Genomic DNA, 12,563 nt, shown 5'->3' on the forward strand with positions numbered 1-12,563 from the left:
TTGGTTGCTCTTCTACTCTGACTCACAAATTGCTTTGGGGATTTGGTAAATTTCGTCCAATGTCTAAATAGATGCTGTCATAAGTAGACGACGTGTCCTAATGCAAAGATCCTAAGATCCACAAAAACGTCAGGGCTACACTCTTTAGCAAGCATTTTGATTTTTTAAAAAAATTATTATTATTTTTAGGATCTATCTATTATTTTTATAATTAAAAGAAACAGCAACTACTTCTTATTTTTAATACCAAGATAACTGAACCATAGCTTATGAACTGCACTTCTTATTCATTAAGTTTTAAAAAGATTTGGTAATAGATCTAATTTATTTTTTTATACTTTAAAATGAACTTCTACACAGAAACTAACTGAAAGGACTCCAGAAAAAGGGTTTTGGTGCGGGGTGTGTGGTGTAAGGTGTTTTTAAATCAATGTTTATGATACAAGCCACAAGTAGCCAGGAGCAATAAATTTATCTGCACAATCTACAATGGCATATTCACCTCTCCCGGGCAAGAGAGTTCTTATTCTGAACAGATTCTCATTCTTTTTGAAAATACCAAGGTTGTGTTTACAGATTTAAGTGTAAGATATTCAGAGGCTCATTAGTTTGTAATAATCTTGCAATATTAAATTCAAGCAGAAGAAATTACCTGGTTGTTCTCCCTAGCCTGGAGTTTCCTGACTACAGACTAATTAGACTAATTTGGCGGGGGGTGGGGGTGGGGGGGGGGGAAGGGAGCTTGGGAATTTGCAAAACAAGGAGCATCATGAAGTGAAATAGAATTTACAAGGGAATTTATATTTTGGGGCGCACAAAGAACCACACCCATTTTTAAAGCAATACTTGAACCAGCGTGGAGAGGTTGCAAGTTCTTACAAACATTGAGTGCATCACCTTTTAAAGAAACTACAAGGATGTTGGTTGTAATATTTATTAGTTTAATTTCTTTGCAATAAAAGCCAACAATTCACCAGCACACAGTGTGCGAGTATAGTATGCATTTTATTTCTCAACGAATCAGCAATTTAAGTTAAATGTAAGAGCTTTAATAACAAACTTATCTTGGGTTTTTATCATAAAAAGTTAATTACTTACCCAATGATATGCTGATCAATGAAATTTAAGTAGCCTTTAAAATGCAATAAAAATAGCACAAAAACAATGCACACTTGTTGAAACCATGCAGCAAAACAAATTGCATGCTCTCATTCCACTAGAGTGAGTGGCTTTAGTAGCACTAATCCACACTCTGGCAGATAAAAGGTACAATACAAATAATACCAGAGAACTCACAAATAGTGCTCTATAGAGTGAGGTAGTGTTTTCACAAAAGACTAGTCCCGATGCTCTCCTCTCTTTTAAGTATCCACACCCAAAGTTTCCCTCGTAGATACTCTTAGGAAGATGGAAATGGAAGGAGAAAGCAGAGTGATGGGATTGTGGCAGAATGAATGCATAAGCAGCTTTACTACACAAAAAAAGTTAAGGAAAATAGTCAAAGGATTCCAGAGAAAACAGCAGATAACAAAAAGTAAGTAAATATTTGTCATTACAAATAGTTTCATCTGTTAGATGATTTTCTGTAGTGCAACAAGGTGAAAAGTCTTTTGATTTTTGTTTTTTATTAATTATTCAAATATATTAACCCACTTTCCAAGTTAACTATTGGTAGTTCAGATTTATATGCCAGATCCAACTAAGTAAATTTAGAGACCAACCTTCTACACTGTTTCTGTTTCACTTGAAACATATTTCAGATAAATAATACAAGCGCCTCAGAAACCCACAACTATGAAAAAAATGCCTGTGCGGGGAATTATCCACTACAGCTCAAACAAAACAAGGCTGATGAGAAGATCTAAAATGTACCCCACGATAAGCATTAACTTAAGAAATCCATTTTGAAGGTAATAAGAAGTACTTATTCATCTGGAAAATATTTCATCTGTAACATTAAAGTTGTGGACAAAAGTCTTCAAAACTATTAATAAGGGTCTGTGTAATTTTAACACTTCATTATCTTTGAACGTTTTCTTTACCATAAATACAAGAAATCCAAAAGAGCAATTACGTTTGCTATTACACTACATGACACCTATCAGTGTATATAAACACAACATGAGAAGCCAGCGGACTTTCATGTTTAGTCTTGTAAATATTGTAAATGTAAAGATATTAGAATCAAATGGACATAAAAAAGCTGTATTCACTACATTTCACTGCAGTTTGTCTAGCAGCTCCATGGTATTATCTAAGCATTGTCTTTATAGCATCCACAGGAAACTTTTGAGTTCTCCTGCATGAAGTAGTCTTCTCATGATATTTTTAACCAACAAAACTATCAAGCCTTTTTATATCTGGTTTTGGACAACTTGAATTTAACACAGTATTGTATTATTTTATTCTTGTACATGGAATTTTCAGGTGTTCAATATTATGTTCTATTATATTCTTTATAACATATTTCTGGAAAGAAAATTACTTGAAGTTAAATACTGAGTCATTTGTAGATTTGTAGCAACTGCTTTTCTGGGCTGGTAGAGCAAGAAAAAAAAAAAAAAAAGAGGGTTAAACAGGTCCCACACTACGACCATCCTTATACTCAATCCACCCAGCCAATTTTGTACTGTAGACAGAACATCAGACACATCAATAAGAAGTTTGGGATCCAGTTCCCAAACTTCCAAACTGTCAGCTTTATGCAAAGAACTTCCCCTTTCTGTGCCCTACAGCTTAGCGATCTACTGATTAGAAGTCCTGATTAAGACATTTAGATTCAATTGCTCTTCCCCTAAGTAGGTAGAACTGAAGACTTGCAGCCTGACTTTTCCGAAGGAGGGAAAAAATGTTACAGAATGTTTGTTTAAAACAGGAAGGGAAAAAATTAAACTTAAGACAAAGCCTCTGAGTATTTGCTGGAGAAGCTAATCTAATACAGAGAAGCGGAGCTGTATGGAAAAAAATTGGAAACCGCGGATGTGAGAACTTTATTCAGTTTAAGTAAGAGGCTTTAGTGTTTTTTACAAATATATTAAACTTGCAACAGTTTGAGTAAAATCCAGTAGTTGAACAAGAAAATACAGAAATGGGTTTGATTTATATCTACTGCACAAAAGAGATGGCAGATAGACTTTTTCTGTGATAAAGAAGGGCTCTATTCCAAATAAGCTATATCTTTTTAGCTTTTAAAATAACCTATAAATACTGCTTCCAAACACTGTTCTATACACCCTGGAACAGACATGAAATCACTAGTCAGTGATATAAATTGTTTAGGCTACTAAGCTTTCGTTTGTCACCACTCTGTTTGATGCAGCATTTTAACTTAAATTTGAGTGGGCAAATTTTAAAATGCATGCAAAAAAAATCTGAGGCTTGAAAACTTTATTCTCTGATTAGGATTTTAGCCATCACTTCCAGAATTTCTCATCTAACAGCAACGCTGAAAAGCAGCAAAACTCAGTGCTGTGTTTCCCATATCTATTTATGGTAGGGTTTACTTTATTACTGCTATAATTTACTTTACTACTTGAAGCTTTACTTTACTAATCTGAAATAAACTACCAAACGGGCTGCACTTGTCATAAACAAGCTATTTCACAGTCCCATGGTATAATCCATACAATGACAGAACCGTTAATTTTTTTGGTTTTGTTTTGCACAAACAAATAAACAATACTCCAAATGACAACCTGACAGAAACCTCATACAAGTATTCTGCCACTGTAACATCAACTGCACAGTAATAATTTCATGATGAGGACTTCGGTATCTTCAAATCTACCACAGTTACCCTAAAACAAATAAACCAAAGCAAGCAGATTTACCCGAACTCAAGGAAGCGGGCCTTTTCCCAGTTAGTTCCTTAAAATTCTTCATGCTAATCTCACACTATTTATGGAAAACACTGTGTAATAAAAACATGCAGCCTTTCAAGTCCAGGAAAGGAGCATTCCTTAAAGAAAAATCACACTGATTAAAGAGTAATGTTTTATTAAATATATATCTATAATACTATACTAGTAGAAATGTGGACCTTACATTACACCTTTTGAAACAAGAGAAAGTATTGAAAATATGGCATAATGTGTGTTAGTAAAGCAGTGTGCCATACTACCAAGCAAGACATGCTGGAAGTACACAAGGGATACCCGTGACAAAAGGGTATCCATCAGAATATAACTTACGGGCAGGTTTCTTGCTGAGTCCAAATACAGAATAAGCAATGCAGAAGAAAGCCCATCGTTGGCTTGGTCTTTATCAGCTCTAATGCTTGTTAGCACCTAAACCAAAAACATACTGTAAGCCTTTCTGAAAATCAAATAATATTATTCCCTGCTTACTGCAGGGGGGTTGGACTAGATGACCTTTAAAGGTCCCTTCCAACCCAACACATTCTATGATTATATGATTCTATTATTTCTGTCCCATTCCTGAAAAATATTTTAAAAACACCTCCCAAAATGCAAACATTCACAAATGCACACTATGTAGCATAAGAAGTAAGTTTTTAAGACTTGTATAGATACTTCAAACCCATTTTTATGGAAACTTCCATCCCATTTCCTTATTTTTTTTTTTAGACTGGACAGATTACAATATCATATCCAACTTTATCTCGCAGGCTAATGAAATGTTAGCTGATATCCTCAAACCATAACATTAAGAGAAAATAAGAGGACAACAAAAGCATTTTAAAATCCCATGCCACAAGGGTACGTTGACAGTTATGGCTAGTTTGAGATTTTTAAAGACAAACAGCTTGGAATAAAGTTGCAGGTTTATCCAAATTCACAACAGCTAGAGAATTAAATTTCTAATATACTTAACAAAAAAATCCCACAAACAAAAAAATACCCAAACAAGAACAACCCAACAAACTCCACAACACCCACAACAAAAAACATCCCACAACAATTAAGATTAGGATAAAAGTAATGCGTTCATTTCATACCTTGTCTAGATTTTCAGCTGTTGGCATCAATGTGAGCCATTCCAGTTTTAAATGCAATTTCCCTTTGGACACTTCATCCAAAGTAAACCACTAAAAGTTAAGCAAAGTAATGTGAAATAATCTGACGCCAAATACATGATTGCAATTGCCTCTTTAGGACATTTAGGAAATGCTAAACTCTACTAGAAATCTCATAGAGCTGAAGTCTGCATAACCGGAAAAGATGTAATTCATTGTTTAAAATTTCCTATTTCACATTTAATATTACAACACAGAATAACAAAAACAGCCACGCAAACCTCTATGTTATACAGTAAAAGCATTTTTAAAATATTAAGAGAATTCTTTAAGTTCTGTAAAGATGGCCTGGAAATACAAACCCTGTGTAACATACTTTAATAATACGTAAAATCTAATAACAATCTCTCTTACATATAGGGCAAAAATTAGCCTGCTAAGTATAACAATAGTTAAACTGGGTAATTAACTATTCTCCTGCAAGAAAAAGCTCTCACCAAATATATGTTACTGCTTTTTGCATTCACATACTAGTAATCTTAAAGCCCCAAGAAGAAGAATGGCATTATTCTTCAGATTTCACCGATTCAGATATCCCTTAAACCAGTGTACCGGTCATCAAAGAATCTATTTCTATAGTATTAAGGTTATTCAAGCACATACAGGAACTATCCCCAAGAAAAAAAATAATAATACAAGAACACTTACCTCATCTAGAAGACGCTCCTTTTCAACTTCAATTAAATCTATCATCAAACTAGAAAAAAGAAAAGGAAAAAAAAAATCAGTATTTTAGCCAAGAAGAAAAAAATTTAATACAGAACTCAAATCCCACCCTGTGTTTGCTGAGCATCCAGGCTTCCATTGACATCACAAGAGCAGAATACTATTTTTTTAGCCCCTAAGAGAGGAAGAAGTAGGGAATGCAATGGCTGAACGATGATGAATACAGGATAACAGAAAATATACCTATACTAGAGCCCATTTTGTAGCTACAAGGGCAACTGGCACAATATGGGTCACATATGTACGACCAAACTCTCAGAGCAGTGACTACATCCAAACTACCCACTGGAAATAGCCCCTGGACATATGCTATGACCAAATTCATGCTTTGGCGTTGTCTGGAAGAGCGCTAGTTCACACAAGCTAAAAAGGTACCAGGGAACCTACTAAAAATTAAACAGGGCAGACAACTACATGCCAGTGCACGAACATTTGTCATGGCTTTTTATTTTATTAGTACTGATGTACACATTATGCCACTTTCCCCCCCCACCACTTCAGTGTAAGATTAGGGAAGTGCAAAGAAAAGAAGCCTTTGTACTACCTACTTCTTTATTTTAATGAGAAGAGAAGTAGGTACTGTTGCTCCTGTTAAGAGAGAAGGAGCTGGAAAGATAAGGGAGTTCTACTCTGTATGGAAAGCAACAATGGGAAGCTCCAAAACTCTGCAAGAAATAAAGGTGACAAATTACTGGAGAAAGAAGCTGACTAAAACCCTGAAATGTTTCTGGGTAAACACTAAAGGTAGGCCTATGGAATCTATGAGTGAGTAATGTTCGCGAAAGCATTACAGCAATTTTTTTTTTTAATCAAATAGTTAAGATAAGCTCTCAGAGAAAAATAAACTGTGAGATAGCCATTTAAAAACTATGAAGATGAAGAAGATACACAGCTATAAAGCTATATTAACTTTTTATGAAGAAATAATTAAGAGTTAGTGCTGCTTATGAAAGCAGGTAGGGTACAATTACTAAAAAAACCCACCTTTTTTTTTTCTGGGTACCCACAATACTTACCTTTTTTTAAAAAATATATAAACATATAGATGTGTATATACACACAAGCACATTTTTATATACATATATTTACAGATATGAAGTAACTAGGGAACTACTTACTACTACCATTTTGAAAAGATCATGAATTTATAAATGTAGTAATATAGCAGAACTACAACAGCAACAAAATGCAAAAAGAAAAAAAAAACAAACACAATTATATCAAAATATTTCACCTCTTTTCAATACCAATAAGCATATTCTCCGTAACATTTACCTTCCCAGGAAGTCATCTTTATCTGGATCTTCATCAAAGAGCTCAATCTCTAGCTCCTGTCCTGGATGTTCATATACTAAGGCCTGGAAGTACAGTAAGAGAGCACTGTCAATGGTAAAACTAACTACCTTTGTTAAATGGCATAGTCACAGTAAAACATTGAACTACAGTCCCTTTGTGTATTAAAACATATCAACAAGGAAATGCTTTAAAAAAGATGCAATTTATTGAGTAGAGCAAGTGTAAGTGCTTTTGAGCTGCGATTTGCTAATGTTGGCTTTAAGAGACAAGACTGCTTTTCAGAACTACTGATGCTTAGTTTAAGACAAAAGAAGTATATACATCAATGGAGAATTTCTGTTTTGTTACACAACTTTGGGCTTTTAAAGGGAGACACACGAAGCTCCTCAAGGAAGTCCCCAGAGTTACCTTCTTTAACAAAAGAAGCTTTAGAAGACAACACACAGCAACGTATTTTTATTGATTATACCTCATAAACTTCATTCCATTTTGGATTGAGATTTTCTTTGATGACCTTGCTTTGGAAAATCTGGTTGCCCACACGGATAATTCCATAAGGATCCGACTTTCCTTTGACAATCCCTTTTAGGTAAGTATCTTTCCCCTCCAGGTCCTGAGCTTCAATAAAGTGTATCCTTAGAACACCCTGAAAAAGGAAAAAATGAGTTTATGTAGTAATCTGAAAGTCTCTGTGCCATCACAGTTTATGCAATATGTGTTCTATAACTTCCACTGCGATTTCCTTAACATGAAACTTAGCTTGAACACACTGTAAATGGAGGGATATCAATGATGACCCACATACACAGCAGACCTAGCACTAAAGAGATTCCTGAAAAGAAAAGCTGTTATCAACAATCAGAAACTTGCCAGTTATATCAAGAAATGCCATGCTACTGTAGCATCAGTAGCAATAAGTAGTAACAACTTTCAAGGGAAGAGCCCTAACAATACTTTGCAGTGATAACACAAAACATGTGCTACTTAACTTTTTAGTCTTCTCCAGTTGAACTATATTTTAACAAGTAATACGGTTAAGATTCTAGACAAACAAAAAAATCCTTCTTGGCATTATTATGAAACTTTAACTCCACAGAAATTATTTATAAATTAAATCAATCATTTCAAGTGATTGGATTCACAATAACTTGTACTACTGCAATAACTATATTTAGAAATTCACACAGATGTGCAAATCTAACAGTTATTACTACTACAGAAAAAACTAAATACCAAACCATTAGTATTAACAGAAACATACTTACCTTCGGTATAGGAAACCGCAACTGAGCAATCTGCACTTCACTGACAAGGGGGACTGTAATTCTATTTGGAAGGACCAGGTAGTTGGATATTATATCCAATATTATTGTATCTGATAAGCCACTGTTGGGGAAAATAATCCTTAGTTACTTTGCGACAATTAAACACATGTTATGTCACACTAATATACTCCTTTTGCTGCTTAACAACCTAAATGGAGAAAACATTTGCCTTTTGGGGAAGGTAGAAGACATCTGTTTTTTAAAATAAAGGATTCTTGTGAAAATGGCCACCAGGTGGAAGCAGCTGACACTGAATAGCAGTAACCACAGAGATGAATAAAAAATTCTCATTTCCCTGCCACCACCAAGTTCCCCCCTTACGCCCCCCACCCCCACCCCGGGTAAAAGGCTGTTGCATAAGTTTTCTTGCCTGCATTGCATATAACCCAGCAGATGTTAACTGTTAATCTACTTTTGTATTTCAATAATGATTTAACTGTCCCTGAAAGTTTGGCTAACCATGCCCGTACTGTTATGAAACAAGTTGCCCTCTTGATCTGGGAGGACCATCATTTAAAACAGAAACAAAGAAGACATGCTTGCGGCTGAGCAAAATATAGCCTAGGGAAGCAAAACAGGTTTTGTTCTGGCAAAAAGGGAGTGGCACTACGATCACATTGGTAATGAATCATTTAAAAAACCCAACCCCATACTTCCTCACAAACACAGAAAAGAAAAAGATTTCCTAAGCTACGAGTTCACCCAGTTTGGGTCTGAACCAACAACAAATCTGTACTTTGTCAGACCAACACCACTGGTTACACACATTGCCTACACTGGCAAAAAGGCAGAACTGGAGTGGTACAGTTCACCAGGGAAGACAAGTATCCAGGAGGATTTTAGGGGGTTGTACAAAGGTTCAGAGAGAAAATTATAAAAATACTTGAGATATTCTGAACTTCAGGTGCACTCTCGCTAACGCTGGTGGGAGCTGCTTCAGGGATAAATGATTTCTCCCAAAATACACTACGATTTTCCTTTTACAGTCTTTATGATATTAAGATGCTGATAATGTCTGATTACTTAGAACTTTTTTCAGATTAAGCACTTGTGTGTAACCACCTTGTGAAGTTTTTCTAAGACTCAGTCTCCAGTTGGGAGGTAGCTCTCACTCAACAGCTAGCGTACAAACACAAAAGCTGCGGTGAAATGTAACATATATCACATTTCAATTTGGGAAGAAAATTTCATGGTGAGCAATAAAAAATGGTAGAGATGGGTAACAGATTAACCCATTAAATACAATCTGGCCCATTTCAAATTCACACTGATCTTTCATGCCAGAGATTTGCAATCTGCATCCCCTTGGCTGCCCACTTCCATTGTAAATCCAGGTGAACTATGATACATGATAGAATATGGCTGACTTTTTAATGGCATCCAGTACAATAGGAATAGAAGAAACTTAAGACTGTATCAAGATCAACAGACCTCTGTTCATTCTCCAAAAGAAGCAACAGTGGACAATGTTAAGATATTGCTCAGAGGAAAAGTTTCCTCTCAACTTTTGTGAGTTAACATGCATCTTCCTTTCTTGCAGGGCTTATCCAAACATATTTACAAAGACTTTCATTCTACATGAACGCTAAACCCTATAAATTTATAATCTCAGTAATTCTTAAAGACAACTAACGACTACAAGAAGATAATTACGTTATTCGAAAATAAGTAGCTCCCTTTAGTCATGGTAACATATGTTGCTTTTCAAATTTCTCAGTTCAGTTTTGCTAAACATCAAATTTTCAACTTATGTATGTTAGAATTTCCCTAAAATGAGCCAAGAAAATAGAACCCTTTTTTTTTTTTTTTTTAGAGTTGACTTAAATTTTTAAGATAATCATCTCAAACAGTCTTAACGTGAAAAGGAAAACAAAAAATGCTGAGGTGAGGGTAACTACACAAGCAATAATCACTCTTTTCAAAATACAAGTCTGATGATGAATCTCCAGCAGAGAGATCAGATACATTTGTTTTGTTCATGCTTTTGTCAGTGTCCCTACCTGGCAAGAAGGGAAAGCTCTGCCTTTATGCTCAGAAAAGCACGTGCCTTAAGAACAGATGATTAATGTAGAAAACTAACTGACCTAGGTCAGAGAAAGCAAATGAGCAGTGCAAGAGGCGCAATGGTACCTGAGCTGCCTTGACAGAAAGGTTATCGTGCTCTTCTCCAGTGCTAAGATCACACACATTATGAAATAAGCTATAGGCATAACTAAACCTATCCTAGACTAGCAAAAGGTTCAGCGATTGATTAGTGTTCAAACGGAACTACAGGAGATGTCCTTAAATTAGAGAAAGAAACAGCCTGAAGCACAACAGAGCCCCGTCGTTTGGAGGATTCACAATCCTTTACACTAGGACCAAACGCCAACTCTGTGATTCCGAAGGTCAGTCTCACAATTTTACCCCAACATAGATGCCTGATGTTCATTAAAACATCTGAGAAATTAATGTGAAAAATGAACCAGCTTTAATGGAATTTCACAGAATTTTAAACAGAGAAACTGGACTCAAAGGAGGTAGCGGATATTCCATCTTTAAAAACAGGGAGCTGAAAAAGAATACCAAAGATCATAACTAACTAATGAATTAAATGAATTCTAAAACAACATGAGACCTTCAAGCTGTATAAAACTTATCTAACCAAATATTAGCCAACTGGGATGTTCCCAGCTGGGAAGTATTCTTCATGAATACAACACAAAAATCACAATCTTTTTTATTGTTTTATTACTTAAACTGAGAGCTCTGATCCATGGAAAAGAGACAAATCACTGATCAAGGAACAGAGAAAGATATATCAATTTAAACCCTTATGTTGTTGCATCGTCGATAAAGACCTTCTTAAGATCATAAAATTAAGTCATTGATTCTAAGTACAATTATTTTTTCAGTTCACAACACTTAGAAAAGTGTGAAATGCTTCAGATAGTTTATTATAGTAAATACCTTCAAAAGCTCAATTTCTTCACAGAAAAATAACAGGTAGTTACCCACTCTGTTGTATTGCTCTCTGTTTAGCTCTGCTTAATTTTTAGTGACAGAATAAGCAGCTATCTACTTTTCCTAAGTGGTCTTTATTCACCACTGCAGAGACATTGCATCTCTGACTGCACAGAGTATTTTTACTACAGCTCAAGCAACTATAACAGAATTCATCTTCCCATCATCCGCCTTCCCTCCTGACCGCACTTGAGTATTCTCCCAGCCTGGCTCCTCCTCACAGAGATTTTAATTCCACTCCTCCGTAAGCTATACTAATAATGAAATACGAATTACTTTTGTGTCTTGCTCCTTGTGGAGTCATATACGAAGAGCGATGGAAGTTGTCAACAGCTAACAGGGAAGCTTGCAGCAGCAAATGCAGAAATTCATTTAGCTGAAGACATTTGCATACAGAGTACAAATAAGTAGTTTCGTGTGCAGCCAACAGCTGCAGGATGGAAAAGGTACCCGGAGTGGCAGCAATCTCTTGTTCATCACTGTTTATAACAACTACAATAACGTCAAGCCGTCCTACCAAAATATACAATCTATCTATACAGATAAGAAAAACAAATACAGCACTGAAGAAATCTCTTGGAAAGGCAGAGCATGAGTCACCTCAGTTACAGTTACTATAGAAACTATACCACATGTAGATGGCACCATTATATGCATCTGTGGCCAAGCTCGGTTGCTCTGGAAACCATAAACTTGAGATATTTAGCGAGACTTTGTTTACATCTGAGGTTTTGTGTTCGTAGTCAGGAAAATAAGTACTGTGATATGAATCTCAGAAGCCTAGTAAGCTTAAGTACTAAACGTAATTTATTAGTGTTATGTCAAATAGCAAATTGTTACTCAGGAGCTGTATTTTGAAAGCCATTTTCTCACTCATCAAGAAAAGCCCTTTCCTGGGAGGCGGTCTTCAGCCGGCTTGAAACATAAGCAATTCTTGCAGCCATTAACCTACTTAACGCAAGTTCTAATTTCAAACGGTTCAACTGGGATTCCATGCAATGGCTTCACATGTCTAAGTAAAGCAAAAACTGTTTCAGGCATGCAACTGAGCACTAAAGGATTAATTTAATACCTAAATTCAAACTCTTGTTTTTAAACAATAAAAAAATAATTCCGTAGTCAGCCAACTCTTGAGAGTATAGGATCCAATAAGAGAACTAGACACAAAATTCAAGCGT

The 12,563-nt window shown here is 35.5% G+C and overlaps 1 protein-coding gene across 4 annotated transcripts in view; it reads right to left on the reverse strand.

Moving 5' to 3' along the window:
* The window catches only part of ESYT2 (extended synaptotagmin 2), an 87,637-nt gene that overhangs the window by 16,716 nt on the left and 58,358 nt on the right, over positions 1 to 12,563 (reverse strand). For 2 of the 4 annotated variants that reach the window (XM_074574146.1, XM_074574145.1), the window contains exons 8-14: positions 8,323 to 8,443; positions 7,527 to 7,703; positions 7,037 to 7,119; positions 5,684 to 5,732; positions 4,958 to 5,047; positions 4,191 to 4,286; positions 1,297 to 1,398 (exon numbers count right to left, since the gene is read on the reverse strand). In XM_074574146.1, the coding sequence (XP_074430247.1) occupies positions 1,297 to 1,398; positions 4,191 to 4,286; positions 4,958 to 5,047; positions 5,684 to 5,732; positions 7,037 to 7,119; positions 7,527 to 7,703; positions 8,323 to 8,443 (718 nt within the window). The remainder of the gene's footprint in view (positions 1 to 1,296; positions 1,399 to 4,190; positions 4,287 to 4,957; positions 5,048 to 5,683; positions 5,733 to 7,036; positions 7,120 to 7,526; positions 7,704 to 8,322; positions 8,444 to 12,563) is intronic. The other 2 variants (XM_074574149.1, XM_074574147.1) reach the window with 1 other exon arrangement.

The sequence above is a fragment of the Larus michahellis genome, chromosome 2 (genome assembly GCF_964199755.1).
Source record: "Larus michahellis chromosome 2, bLarMic1.1, whole genome shotgun sequence".
NCBI classification, from domain to species: domain Eukaryota; kingdom Metazoa; phylum Chordata; class Aves; order Charadriiformes; family Laridae; genus Larus; species Larus michahellis.